General features: G+C 45.6%; 1 protein-coding gene across 1 annotated transcript in view; it reads right to left on the bottom strand.

The window, feature by feature from the left end:
• Nucleotides 1–1195: 1195 nt before the first annotated feature.
• dnah10 (dynein axonemal heavy chain 10) overlaps nucleotides 1196–14895 on the bottom strand; it is a 48050-nt gene continuing 34350 nt past the window's right edge. Inside the window, exons 58-74 of the mRNA XM_071403078.1 lie at nucleotides 14604–14883; nucleotides 14261–14490; nucleotides 13880–14153; nucleotides 13671–13775; nucleotides 13406–13560; nucleotides 13146–13300; nucleotides 12823–13006; nucleotides 9104–9304; nucleotides 8636–8845; nucleotides 8383–8478; nucleotides 8083–8254; nucleotides 7809–7940; nucleotides 7518–7729; nucleotides 7119–7286; nucleotides 6688–6868; nucleotides 6074–6219; nucleotides 1196–5282 (exon numbers count right to left, since the gene is read on the bottom strand). Coding sequence (XP_071259179.1) covers nucleotides 5136–5282; nucleotides 6074–6219; nucleotides 6688–6868; nucleotides 7119–7286; nucleotides 7518–7729; nucleotides 7809–7940; nucleotides 8083–8254; nucleotides 8383–8478; nucleotides 8636–8845; nucleotides 9104–9304; nucleotides 12823–13006; nucleotides 13146–13300; nucleotides 13406–13560; nucleotides 13671–13775; nucleotides 13880–14153; nucleotides 14261–14490; nucleotides 14604–14883 — 3048 coding nt within the window. The 3' untranslated portion in view covers nucleotides 1196–5135. The remainder of the gene's footprint in view (nucleotides 5283–6073; nucleotides 6220–6687; nucleotides 6869–7118; nucleotides 7287–7517; nucleotides 7730–7808; nucleotides 7941–8082; nucleotides 8255–8382; nucleotides 8479–8635; nucleotides 8846–9103; nucleotides 9305–12822; nucleotides 13007–13145; nucleotides 13301–13405; nucleotides 13561–13670; nucleotides 13776–13879; nucleotides 14154–14260; nucleotides 14491–14603; nucleotides 14884–14895) is intronic.

The following is a 14895-nucleotide window of genomic DNA, read 5'->3' as shown; positions in this document are numbered from 1 at the left end:
AATACAAAATGTGTAAAATATGGAAAATGTATTACTTGAAAATCCCCAATAGAAGCATAACTATTCTATCAGATCTTTCAGCACTCTGACAGAGTTGACATTAGACAAAAATCTGATGGAGTTTATGTTTTAAGGAGTTGACAAAAATAGGATTTTTCTTCTTCATTGATGTGGTATAGACAATAGCAATTTTCTTTTTCCTCAGTTGCTTTATGACTATAAAACCTAGGTAAATGTAACATATTTGAACTAAAATTCATATCTATTTTAATCTATAAGGGAGATGGAATTGACAGTTTATGGTTGTGACCATGGTGATTCCAATATTGTTTGTTTAAATCTATCACAAGTAGAGAACTTTACAGACCGTGAGTGGTCTTGTTGCACTACATGTAATGAGGACATGAGTGGAGTACCACAGTATGAGCATTAATACCCATAAAATCTAGTGGTCAAACAAGGAAATGGTTCCAAACATTTTTCCACCATTCATTTTTTAGAAACACTTAAAATAAGGGCTGTGTTTTGTGTAGGCTTACCTTGGTGTGAAGTTTTGGTAAACGTGTAAATCTCTCTTGGACAAAGTAACTTTTCTCAATATATTCGCCTGTATTTACCCACCAAAAATGAAATGCTAACTAGCTGCTAATATGTCTATCATAAAGAACTACAAATGCAATGATGATCTTGACTGCTGAATCGAGGCAAAGGTAAAAATCTCTGGATTAACAATCTAATGTTAGCCAAATTGAGTAATGATTAAATTGGCTACATTTCTATAAATTAACAATTCTGTGAACTGTCTTGTGGAAGTGTTAAATTGACACAATACCTGTTAGGAAAGGTGTCAGCTAGAAATGACATGCAGGGGCTTTCAGGGATTTGTAGTCTTGCATGATGTCTACGTTGATGCTAATTAGCATTTTGAATCTGAGAGTAAATAGAGCCAAATATATTGATAAAAGTCACCTTTTCTGAGAGATTTACATGGTTATCACAATGTCACTCCAGGGTAAGCCTACATGAAACACAGCCCTTATTTGAAGCGTTTCTAAAATTCCCTATGGGAAAAATGTATGGTGGAAAAACGATTGGAACCCTTTCCCTGATTTTATGGGTATTATGACACTTCCACTGTTAGGCTCTATAAGGGGTCTTTATGGTATACAGTGCCTTCAGAAAATATTCGCACACCTTGACTTTTTCCACATTTTATTGTGTTACAGCATGAATTTAAAATCGATTACATTTAGAGTTTGTGTCACTGGCCTACACACAATACCTCATAATGCCAAAGTGTGTGTGTGTGTGTTTTTACAAAATGTATTAAAAATGAAAAGCTGAAATGTCTTGTGTAAATAAGCATTCAACCCCTTTGATATGGCAAGCCTAAATAGGATCAGGAGTAAAAACGTTCTTAACAAGTCACATAATAAGTTGCATGGACTCCCTCTGTGTGCAATAACAGTGTTTAACTTTTTTTTTTTTAATGACTACCTCATCTCTGTACCCCACACAAACAATTATATGTAAGGTCCCTCAGTCAAGTGGTGAACACAGATTCAACCACAAAGACCAGGGAGGTTTTCTAATGCCTCACAAATAAGGGAACCTATTGGTATATGAAAATATATATATATATCCAATATTGAATATCCCTTTGAGCATGGTGAAGTTATTAATTACACTTTGGATGGTGTATCAATACACCCAGTCACTACAAATATACAGGCGTCCTTCTTAACTCAGTTGTCGGAGAGGAAAGACACCACTCAGAGATTTCACCATGAGGCCAGTGGTGACTTTAAAACAGTTACAGAGCTTAATGGCTGTGATAGGAGAAAACTGAGGATTTGGTTTTCTACGTTCCTGATTCATTTAGGATTTTAGACAAATCTGACGTAGTAAACCAAATCTCCGGACAAACATTTTAGGAATCAAAGTTTTGAGAGAAATATTATTTGAAGTCACAGAAGGCTATTGCAAGAAACTACATACAATATTTTTTCAGTTGATATACATTTTTGCCAATTTTATTAAAACGGTTAAATACTCTTTTGGAGAGTTTTAATTTCGGATCCTTTGCTCCGGACAAGGGCATTTGCAGGCATAGAGCCGACATGGAAATTAATATTGAAAGTATTTTGAACCCCCCCCCCCCCAAAAAAATATTTTACCTTAGAAAAATTCCCTTAAAAAGTACATTTTTAAGCTCAAATTATGCAACAAAAGCTATTTTTTCAACTATAAAAATACAGTTCCTGTGCCGGACAAAGATTGTCCCAACTTTCAAGAATCCTTTTGCCATGAGGCTGAGAGAATATTTGGCAGTGTGAAAGCAAATTTCCTGTAAAAAAAATAAAATGGCATGGCTTATGATGCATCCATATGCTATATGTGGTGCATGTGCTACGTCAGTGATCCTTCTTCCTCCAGTCCCTCCTAATCTTGGTCTTTGTCCAGCCTTAAACTATGTGGTTGCCGTTTGCATCCTAACTCAGCAGCCTGTGGGCAGACCCTGGTGTTTGGGCAAGGTCCAGGCAGACAGAGCCAGAGAGCAGGGGTGGTGGGCTCTCTGTAACCTCTCTCCCGTGCCCAGTGGAGGTGGGACCTGGAAGGTTTCTGTCCAAACAGCCACTAACCACAGAGCTGTGGGCTAGTTCCAAGCTAAACACCTGGACCTGCAGCCTGCAGCCCAGTAATCTATATCTGTGGTCAGAGTGACTACACTTCTCTCAATGGGCAGCACTGTAGGGCTCACCAGCTGCACACAATCATGATGCTGAAGAGGAAGAGAGGCCATCTAAGAGCATGATTCATAACAGCACACAGTTACACCACAGGGCAGACATCTTGGCATCCTGTCCCCCTGAGGCACACTGTATGTTGTGTGGTAGTTTGACTCCTATCACTACTGCATTTATGAGATTATTACGGCATTGATGATGACTGCACCCCCTTACACACATTAACACGTAGGTGGGCAAGCTTCCCTAATGTAGTGGCTTTGCATGGGGCTGTAACAGGGTTGTCGCAGACTCAGACACCCTTGCACAGATGGGCATTGAGACAGACTGGCGCAGGACTCTCCTCGCAGTGCAGTGGAAGCTTTGATCTACTCTCTGAGGTTCATCTGCTCCGAATCACACCAAACGGAAACTGCTTCAGAAGGCTTGACGGGGGGGATTGTAGTGTCTGCATTTTTTGTTTCAGGGCATCCTTGGCATTTTATGAGGCAGCAGACCGGCGCAGAGTGGAGCCAAGAAGGAACTGGAGGAGTTTAAGGTTAATGTAAATCCCTCCAGTCTCGCGCAGCTGAAAATGATCTTGGCCTCTGAAGGGGGAGGTAGGGGTCGTTTGCATTTTATCTTTTCCCTTTCTTGTCTTGTTACTTTTTTCCTACCCTTTTTTCTTCTCTCCACCATGCAATCAAATATAAAGAGTTCCTTTACCTATTGTCTCTCTAAGGTCATGTATTACTGAAGTTCCTTTGACTAATTTGCCATCCACATACATGAAAAAGTAGACCATTCGGACTTTTCTATTCTATAGAGTGGCAACACAGACTTTTTACTGCCTCCCCCCTCCCTGTGTAGGCTCATAAAAGTGTCTCCAGCTCCTCTCCACAGTGCTGTCTGCTTTATGACAGCCATACTAGTGAAACCAGCAGGTGCTATCTGGCCTGCCCCCCTCACCCCTCTAACCATTGCCCCACACTGTCAAGACTGGTCACACTGCTCCCTGCTGTGGGATTATACAATACAGAGCTCGAGCTGGGTGACTTAAGTCAGATAATTCCAGGCAGAACTGCCTGTACATGTGCTGTATGTCGACGTCATGGTCATGCTTGAGCCCCTCTGTGACCCAGAACGCTATCTCACCTCAGTACCTGAGATTACTCAAAATCAGTCTGTTTGCTCACTCTGAATAGCTACTCTGAATAGCTAAGGCAGAGAACAAACCACAATACTTATAGTCAGAGCTCGATCAAATAAATAGAAAGGAAAATAATATTGGAGGTCTAGGATAAGTTTGTGGAGTGTGCACTGTGGTCAATGTTTCACTCAGATACACATTTTCCAGACTCCTGGTTTTCCCAGTGACAGCTATAATCAATTTTTAGCCTCTATAGGCAGGACATATATCTCAAGCTCTTTGAAAATGGACTCAATTCCTTTTGGATTATGCATGAAAAAAACATGAAAGATGTTTCATTGAATTAAATTACAAACATATGAAGACAGCACATACACATCTGACCTGTACGATCATATTCAGACCTAAATCTACATTTAATGTGTGGGGATATACATTTTAAAACGCCTATCTTTAAACTATATCCGAATTGAGGGCCTCCCTTCCCCTATACGCCAGCTCTATGTAGTCAACGAAAAGGGGGGATGAAATATAACCTGGAGAAATAATGTTACGATTTTAATTAAAACTAATACAAAACAGACCTTGTTTTCCCTGTGGATTTATCTCCCCCGTCAGTCGGTCGAGGCGGCCTGAGCACAGATGCTGGGCGTTAGAAATGTCACGAGAAATAAAGTAGAGAGAGGACTTAATAAAAATATCTGTCTTCAGAGATTAAAAATAGCAAGGGTTGGGGATAGAACCTTTGAGATCCAATGGCACGTCTTCAGAGGACTGATTGGAGACAGGAGTTGGGGAGTTGGAGTTGGAGACAGGAACTGGGGTGGGCTGCCACCTAGTGTTAATTCGTGATAAGAACAACTGTGGATTTTTTCGATTTTTTTAATTGAACCTTTATTTAACTAAATCAGTTAAGAACTAATTCTTATTTACAATGACGGCCTACCCCTGCAAACCTGGACGACGCTGGGCCAATTGTGCGCCGCCCTATGGGACTCCCAATAACAGCTGGATGTGATACAGCCTGGATTCGAACCAGGAAGTGTAGTGACGCCTCTTGCACTGAGATGCAGTGCCTTAGACCACTGCGCCACTCGGGAGCCCTATGTTCCAGAGAAATCGATTGATGTAATAGTATGCTAATAAGCATGTCACCAAATGTGATATTTGATAGTTTCCCAAACATTTAAAATAAATTCAGCCTTTAAAATGTGCCTTTAAATGATCTACATAGAAATCTAAAACAAATATAAACATCATCAGTCTGCGTTGAGGCACAGACAGACTCCCTGCAACACCCAGTGGGAGATGTGCTTGGTGGTAAAGAGATCTGCCTCAAACACCAGACCCACACCCATAGCATTCCTCCTCATGGACGTGGTGTACACTGGAGTCCTCAGAGTATTCTACGAAAAAAACACACAGACATTTGGACACAGTTAGAAAGCGGCAAAACAGACATTTTAAAACAATGAAACTGCATTGCTAGAGAGGCCACTAGCGAAGTCACTAAGCACATGTTCTGAAGGGTCATTCTGCTATATATGGTGTAATTCTCCTGTCTTATCTGGCGTCCAGTGTGAATTAAAGTATGCTCCTTCTAATTCTCCCTCTCTCCCTCCCCTCCCAGAGGACCTGAGCCCTGGGACCATGCCTCAGGACTACCTGGCCTGATGACACCTTGCTGTCCCCAGTACACCTGGTCGTGGAGCTGCTCCAGTTTCAACTGTTCTGACTGCGGCAATGAAACCCTGACCTATTCACCCGACGTGCTGTTTTCGACTCTCTCTCGACCGCACCTGCTGTCTCGAACTCTGAATGCCAACTGACATTTACTCCTGAGGTGCTGACCTGTTGCACCCTCTACAACCACTGTGATGATTATTATTTGACCCTGCTGGTCATCTATGAACGTTTGAACATCTTGGCCACTGTTATAATCTCCACCCGGCACAGCCAGAAGAGGACTGGCCACCCCTCAGAGCCTGGTTCCGCTCTAGGTTTCTTCCTAGGTTCCTGCCTTTCTAGGGAGTTTTTCCTAGCCGCCATGTTTCTACATCTACATTGCTTGTTGTTTGGGGTTTTAGGCTGGGTTTCTGTATAGCACTTTGTGACATCAGCTGATGTAAAAAGGGCTTTAGAAATACAGTTGATTGATTGATTGAAGGGATAAGGTGGTGAGTGGCGCTGCCCCTACCTGTAGTTTGAGGCGATGTGCTTCTATGGGGATGACCTTTAGGATGGGCAACTGGACCACCAGTACTTTGGGTTTACTCCTGATCAGACAACCCCTCTCTATGTCCCAGTCTGCTCCCTCCAGATACAGGCCTGACACGAAGCAGCCTGGGAGAACACAAGCACAACCCTCAGTATCAAAGCATCACTGTCTGTCTGTCTGTCTGTCTGTCTGTCTGTCAGTGTTAGTATGTCCGTCCGTCCGTGTGTCTGTCTGTCTGTCAGTGTTAGTATGTCCGTCCGTGTGTGTGTTAATATGTCCGTCCGTGTGTCTGTCTGTCCACCTGTCCATCTGTCCGTCAGTGTTAGTATGTCTGTCCGTGTGTGTGTTAATATGTCCGTCCGTGTCTGTCTGTCCGTCCGTCCGCCCGTCCGTGCGTCCGTCAGTGTTAGTATGTCCGTCCGGGTGTCTGTCCGCCTGTCCATCTGTCTGTCTGTCCATCTGTCTGTCAGTATGTCTGTCCGTGTGTGTGTTAGTATGTCCGTACGTGTGTGTGTGTTAATATGTCCGTCCGTGTGTGTGTTAATATGTCCGTCCGTCCGTGTCTGTCTGTTTGTCTGTCTGAGGACTCTCACCCTGTCCAGGCCTCTCGTTGACCTCCTCCTCAGTGGTGTACTGAGTGACCTGTGTGTAGAGTGTGGAGCGGTCCAGCGGCCAGCCGTTCTTCCTGCATGTGGCCTGAACCAGAGCAGTCAGGTAGGACTCTGGGATCTGCAGCCCTGACAACCACATCACATTGGGCTCCCCTTTATCCACCTGGAAGGAAGAACCATCCAAATAAAACATAACTACACAACCACTACATACATGTACATACTGTATTTACAGTATGTACATTTATATGTACTATACGTCATGGATACTTTGATACCAAGAAAGTGTGACCTTGAATAACATATCTGCATGAGCAAGAGCTAATGGGGATCCTTATAAACTAAACCAATCTTCTGGGAGATGTGTACGATATGTCTCAGAGAATAACTGTATTAGAGAGCAGGATGTTCACCCAGGAGTTGTACTGGTCGTAACGCCTCTTGAAGTGGATCATCCAGTTGCCCAGGGACTTGAGGGTATCAGGTGCCAGCTTCCTCCAGATAGCAGGGATCATGCCGTTGAAGAGGGCGCGTGCCACCTCATCCAGCTCACTACTCATGCCCACCTCACCAGCCAGAGCCTACGGGCACAGACACATTTGTTAGTTCACATCCCCATACCAAACTATAGGTACTATAGGTATCTCACCTGGTTCCTTTAGTAAATATGCAATAGACAACAGCAAACGTTCTAAAGATAATTATACTGTTTTATGTAGATACAAAGGAAGGCCCCATGACAATCTGTCCCTGTAGTTCTTCCTCTTTCTATACCCCTCACTGTTCCTGCCTGTCTCCTCCCCCTCTCTCACCCTCTGCAACTCAGCCAGAGAGCGTCCAATCCTGACAATGAGCTTGTTGAAGCGCTCCAGCTCCTGCAGCAGCACAACGGAGGTGGGGGAGATCTCCAGGCCAAACTTCTTACGGATCACGTCCAGGTCAAACACCTGGGGCAGCTTGTTCTGGATGTCCCGGGCCACGTTGCTGATGTACTCATCCCTGCTGATGCCTCCACCAGACTCACCTGAGGACCCCGACAGAAAGGTGAGGAGGCCAGATTATGCTCAGTCTGTGTGTATGTGTGTGTGTGAGGTTTCTGTTACCAGTCTGCGGCTGCAGATCTATCAGGTGGGTCCACATGTCGCGGGCTGCCTGTGTGTAGTATCCAATCTCAGCATTGGGGTGCAAACCAAACACCTCTGGAGTGTTGGCCAGGGGCAAGGTCTCAATCTCCCCTGTGATACATAGCAAGTCAATCAGAGAAGATGGATGACAACTACAAGTTAATAACAACAATGGCGGTGCAGCAGAAATCGTATGTAAAAAGCTACATTTGAAGTCTGTATATCAGACCAGTGATGAACCACATCCACTGACCAACATAATTTTCCTTGGGCCCGTCAGGAGGGATCTTGTAGTCCACCTCCTTGTTGTGGAAGAAGTGAAAGGGCTGGAAGGTGTCAAAGATGAAGTCTCCCAGGTACTCATCCATGTAGACCGTCAGGATCCTGCGGTCAAAGCTGTCTATACACCTGCCTCCATACATTACCTGAGAGAGGGAGCGCAAACACGCACGCACACACACAAATGGAAGCCATTAGTGCTAGGCTATTATACTAATAGGATTCTGTATTATCATTGTTAAGTCAATGTGATGTATGAATAGGTGAGCCTGACCTCTCCTATGAGGTACTTGAGACTTCCCCAGGGGATCTTAGCGTCTCCCTGAGTGTGGGCTTTGGTCAGGTAGGTGTCCAGGATCTCCATGCACACCTAGTCAACAGAGAACATCCACATCAGCACACACAAAGAGTGGAGTTACAGTCATGACATTTAAACTGATCAGCAAAAGGAAATTACTATGAAGCAAAATGTAATCAATAGTGTAAGTCCTGTGGATGCTGTTAAAAACAGTTGTTTTCCCACTCACCTGGAAGTCAGACTCGTTAAAGTCGTAGGACACGTTCCAGCCGATCTTGCCGTACTTGCGTCTCTCCTGCACCACAGCGTGGAAGAAGGACAGCACGTAGACCAGGCTGCGGTAGGCCGGGTGGGGGCAGCCCATCAGAGTCTCGTGGGCGATCTTAAAGAAGGTTGCCCTCATGTTCAGCTTCAGCCCGTTGGGAGGCTCCGTCACCACCTGGATGAACAGAGAAACAGAGATCAGGTCCTAAAGTCAATTCGCTTCAATCCTCAATGGCTCAGTTCTGCCGTGATTAGGTGAACGAATCGGGCTGGGGAGACTGTATGGTGTTGGATGAGTGAATCAGAGATAGACGGACAGACACTTTATCATAAAACTAAGTCACATTGTATACAGTTAGCTGCACTAGGCAACAGTCTGTGTTAGCTGCAGTAGGTAGCAGGTCTGTTTGACTAAGTTAGAGCTCTTCCTCACCTTGAGAGACTTCTGTAGGATGCCGATGGGAAAGTCTTTGATGGGGTCAGTGGTGAGCCACAGTCTGAAGTCAGGGTGGGCCTTGGTGATCCTCTCCAGGGACTTCTCTAGGTCCTTCAGCCACTTCACCAGCAGGTGGCAGTTCTGCAGCATCAGCCACTGGCCCCGAGATACCGCCGTTTCCAGCAGCTGCAGCGCCACCTACAGCACACAACAACAATACTGTATCATACGAACAACATTCCAATTAGCTTTGTGGTTGAATGTGCACCAAAAGTACATGTGGTATGCAATCTGGTTTCCGCTCAGGTTATAGATGTGTCACTGTAACCTTAAATGTCCTAAATGATGTCTCAATTGCCCTTGATTCTAAGCAATGTTGTGCTGCTATTTTTATTGACTTAGCCAAAGCTTTTGACACGGTAGACCATTCCATTCTTGCGGGCCGGCAAAGGAGTATTGGTGTCTCTGAGGGGTCTTTGGCCTGGTTTGCTAACTACCTCTCTCAAAGAGTGCAGTGTATAAAGTCAGAACATCTGCTGTCTCAGCCACTGCCTGTCACCAAGGGAGTATCCCAAGGCTCGATCCTAGGCCCCACGCTCTTCTCAATTTACACCAACAACATAGCTCAGGCAGTAGGAAGCTCTCTCATCCATTTATATTTTTATTTTAACCTTTATTTAACTGGGCAAATTAGTTAAGAACAAATTCCTATTTACAGTGGCGGCCTACCCCTGCCAAACCCAGACGACGCTGGGCCAATCGTGCGCCGCCCTATGGGATTCCCAATCACGGCCAGATGTGATACAGCCTGGATTTGAACCCAGTGCAAGGGACTATGCCTCTTGCACTGGGATGCAGTGCCTTAGACCACTGCGCCACTCGGGAGCCAATGTGTGTATATGCAGATGATAGAGTCTTATACTCAGCTGGCCCCTCCCCGGAGTTTGTGTTAAACGCTCTCCAACAAAGCTTTCTTACTGTCCAACAAGCTTTCTTAACCTTAACACCTCCAAAACAAAGGTCATGTGGTTTGGTAAGAAGAATGCCCCTCTCCCAAACAGTGTGATTACTACCTCTCAGGGTTTAGAGCTTAGAGGTAGGAGTAGGGTTTAGAGCTTTAGGTAGTCACCTCATACAAGTACTTGGGAGTATGGCTAGATGGTACACTGTCCTTCTCTCAGCACATATCAAAGCTGCAGGCTAAAGTTAAATCTAGACTTGGTTTCCTCTATCGTAATTGCTCCTCTTTCACCCCAGTTGCCAAACTAACCCTGATTCAGATGACCATCCTCCCCATGCTAGATCACGGAGATGTAATTTATAGATCGTCAGGTAAGGGTGCTCTCGAGTGGCTAGATGTTCTTTACCATTCAGCCATCAGACTTGATACCAATGCTCCTTATAGGACACATCACTGCACTCTATATTCCTCTGTAAACTGGTCATCTACAGTGGGGAGAACAAGTATTTGATACACTGCCGATTTTGCAGGTTTTCCTACTTACAAAGCATGTAGAGGTCTGTAATTTTTATCATAGGTACACTTCAACTGTGAGAGACGGAATCTAAAACAAAAATCCAGAAAATCACATTGTATGATTTTTAAGTAATTAATTTGCATTTTATTGCATGACATAAGTATTTGATCACCTACCAACCAGTAAGAATTCCGGCTCTCACAGACCTGTTAGTTTTTCTTTAAGAAGCCCTCCTGTTCTCCACTCATTACCTGTATTAACTGCACCTGTTTGAACTCCTTACCTGTATAAAAGACACCTGTCCACACACTCAATCAAACAGACTCCAACCTCTCCACAATGGCCAAGACCAGAGAGCTGTATAAGGACATCAGGGATAAAATTGTAGACATGCAACAGGCTGGGATGGGCTACAGGACAATAGGCAAGCAGCTTGGTGAGAAGGCAACAACTGTTGGCGCAATTATTAGAAAATGGAAGAAGTTCAAGATGACGGTCAATCACCCTCGGTCTGGGGCTCCATGCAAGATCTCACCTCGTGGGGCATCAATGATCATGAGGAAGGTGAGTTATCAGCCCAGAACTACACGGCAGGACCTGGTCAATGACCTGAAGAGAGCTGGGACCACAGTCTCAAAGAAAACCATTAGTAACACACTACACCATCATGGATTAAAATCCTGCAGCGCACGCAAGGTCCACCTGCTCAAGCCAGCGCATGTCCAGGCCCGTCTGAAGTTTGCCAATGACCATCTGGATGATCCAGAGGAGGAATGGGAGAAGGTCATGTGGTCTGATGAGACAAAAATAGAGCTTTTTGGTCTAAACTCCACTCGCCGTGTTTGGAGGAAGAAGAAGGATGAGTACAACCCCAAGAACACCATCCCAACCGTGAAGCATGGAGGTGGAAACATCATTCTTTGGGGATGCTTTTCTGCAAAGGGTACAGGATGACTGCACCGTATTGAGGGGAGGATGGATGGGGCCATGTATCGCGAGATCTTGGCCAACAACCTCCTTCCCTCAGTAAGAGCATTGAAGATGGGTCGTGGCTGGGTCTTCCAGCATGACAACGACCCGAAACACACAGCCAGGGCAACTAAGGAGTGGCGCCGCAAGAAGCATCTCAAGGTCCTGGAGTGGCCTAGCCAGTCTCCAGACCTGAACCCAATAGAAAATCTTTGGAGGGAGCTGAAAGTCCGTATTGCCCAGCGACAGCCCCGAAACCTGAAGGATCTGGAGAAGATCTGTATGGAGGAGTGGGCCAAAATCCCTGCTGCAGTGTGTGCAAACCTGGTCAAGAACTACAGGAAACGTATGATCTCTGTAATTGCAAACAAAGGTTTCTGTACCAAATATTAAGATCTGCTTTTCTGATGTATCAAATACTTATGTCATGCAATAAAATGCAAATTAATTACTTAAAAATCATACAATGTGATTTTCTGGATTTTTGTTTTAGATTCCGTCTCTCATAGTTGAAGTGTACCCATGATAGAAATTACAGACCTCTACATGCTTTGTAAGTAGGAAAACCTGCAAAATCGGCAGTGTATCAAATAATTGTTCTCCCCACTGTATGTATACCGGTCGGAAGACCCACTGGTTGAGATACCTACTGCTGCCCTCATCCTCCACATACAACACCCATCCCCAAAGCACACACATCCCTGGGTCTCTCCTTTTTCAGTTCACTGCAGCTAGCGACTGGAACGAGCTGCAAAAAACACTCAAACTGGACAGTTTTATCTCTATTTCTTCATTCAAAAACTCAATCAGGGACACATTTACTGACAGTTGTGGCTGCTTCGTGTTAAGTATTGTTGTCTCTACCTTCTGGCTTTGTGCTGTTGTCTGTGGCCAATAATGTTTGTACCATGTTTTGTGCTGCTACCATGTTGTGCTGGTGCCATGTTGTGTTGCTACCATGTTGTTACCATGTGGTGTTGCTACCATGCTGTGTTGTCATGTGTTGCTGCCATGCTATACTGTTGTCTTGGGTCTCTCTTTATGTTGTGTTGTGGTGTCTCTCTTGTCGTGATGTGTGTTTTGTCCTATATATTTTTTTCTTATCCCAGCCCCCGCAGGAGGCCTTTTGCCTTTTGGTAGGCCGTCATTGTAAATAAGAATTTGTTCTTAACTGACTTGCCTAGTTAAATAAAGGTTCAATAAAAAATAGAAAAATAAATTGTAACATTGGAAGCTCTATTGCTGTGATTAATGAGTGTTGTCTGGTACCTTCTCCTGACCTTGTCCCATGGCCAGAAACTTGAGCCTGCTGCCCCCAAAGCCAGACCTCTCAGCAAGCTTCATGAGGTCACTGGCTGGGTCGGAGCCGGGGCTCAGGATGAACACGATGGGGGAGTTGGGTGAACTCTGCTCATAGATGGCCTCGAAACTGATCACAGGGGGCTGCACATACCTGAGAGGGAGGGTGGCGAGGTAGACAGTAGAAAGTGAATAGGGAGAAACACTAAAGTCTCATCTCCACAAGTCAAGATATTTTGGATCAAAGCAATAGGAGTTCAGGTTTGTTTACAAGTAGGAGAACGGTCTATTACTTCTCTCCCATGGTGATGGTGACATAGTCAGTGACAGCCCGGTAGACTCTGTCCAGGCGGAAGCAGCGCAGCAACAGCAGCTTCTGGAAGGCAGTCAGGTTGTCTTTATACTTCATGGGGAAGGGAGCCTGCTCCGGCCCATCCAGGTCATACCACTGAGATGACAACAGAGAGGAGGGTTAACAATGAACCATTCTAGAGAGGACATAGGAACATATTCAGTGCATCACTAGGTCACAAGATTGGATGGTGTTACTCACAGTCTTCCACTCTGGCAGGTTCTTCTCCACGTCATCTGGTAGGGAGCCAAACTCAGCAGGGAAGAGCTCAGCCAGTCGTATGATGTCCTCCCAGCCCTGGCCTGGAAGCCAGGGACATGGCTTCTTCCTCTTGCTCATCTCCAGGGACAGGTTACCTGGATTGGGGAGCACAGAGAGGAAAAAAAGTGTATGTGAGTTATGCGTCTCCAAGTTGGTGTGCTGTGTTTATGTGAGTGTATGGTAGATGACATCATATGTCTCTCACCCTTGAGGAAGAAGTCCAGCTCCTCCTGGGGAGCCCTCCCCTCTGGCTGCCCAATCTTTATTGTCAAATTGAAGGAGAACAGCAGCTTGTGTCTCTCAAACAGACCTGAGTCACACACACACACACAGTTTCAGATCAATCCCAGCTATCACATAACTGTTCCCACAAAAGTCCAGGTTTGACCATTCCTGAACACCCTGTCACCTCACCTGTGCATCCATAGTTGTAGACATTGTATGTCAGGGTGTCCATGATGTTCTTCAGCCTCTTGGGCAGGATGGAGTCAGGCAGGGACTTGCGCAGGGAGAAGTCAAAAACCTCCAGATAGGAGGCCAGAGAGTACTGGTACATGCTGTTCACCAGGGCCATCTCCGCCAGCACAAAGAACAGGATGGCACCGCGCTTGGCAGCGGGACGGTAGCCATCTCGCAGCTTATCAATGTCTGTTGATGTCTTCTCTGCCAGCTTCAGCTTCTCAAACACCTGGGGAGTTACATCAGAGAACACAGACAAAGCATTAAGAGAGCCCAGGCCTCATGCTCTCTGATGTCTTCCCCTTGAGAGTGAGTATATCCTGTCTCCAGACAAACCTCGCTGGCCTTGGACTTAGTCTCCTCCAGAGTGTGGACCAGCTCCACGTTATCCAGCATGTTGCCTGTGGAGGTGGCCAGCTCCCTCAGCAGAGAGTCCTCCAGGTCTTTCAGCAGCTTCTTGTTCTCACTGGTCTCCTGGATCAGTCTCTCCCGCTGCTCCTCCAGCTCCTTACGCTCAAAGCCCACGATCACACTCAGCAGCTGGTCCTCCAGACCCTTCAGGGTCACTGAGAGAGACACACACACACGCACACAGGCACACGCACACAAACTGTTACCCCACACACTCACACCACATACAGTGTAGACACAGGCGTGCTGACATACAGAGACGTCTCACCAGTGTAGTTGATGACCATGGCCTTCCCGAACACAGAGGGAGAGTACTTGGGGTTGGACAGTTTGGTGTTGAGGTAGAGTTTGAAGTTGGGGTCGTAGTCCACCTCCTTGTCCCCCAGCGTTATAACCTGCCGGCCCTCGGCTCCTTTCACGTTCTTCTCCAGGACGTTGTCGATCACAGGGTCAATGTACTCATCCACGTCTTGGAACAGGAAGGGAAAGCCATACTTGATGGCCATCTCCAGCTGCTTCAAGAAGTCTGGGTCGTTGAACGAAGAGATCTATGGAAGAGG

Source organism: Salvelinus alpinus, chromosome 5 (genome assembly GCF_045679555.1).
Source record: "Salvelinus alpinus chromosome 5, SLU_Salpinus.1, whole genome shotgun sequence".
In the NCBI taxonomy this organism is placed as follows: Eukaryota; Metazoa; Chordata; class Actinopteri; order Salmoniformes; family Salmonidae; genus Salvelinus; species Salvelinus alpinus.
Note: the sequence above shows the minus strand (reverse complement) of the source record. Positions and strands in the feature narration are given on the sequence as shown.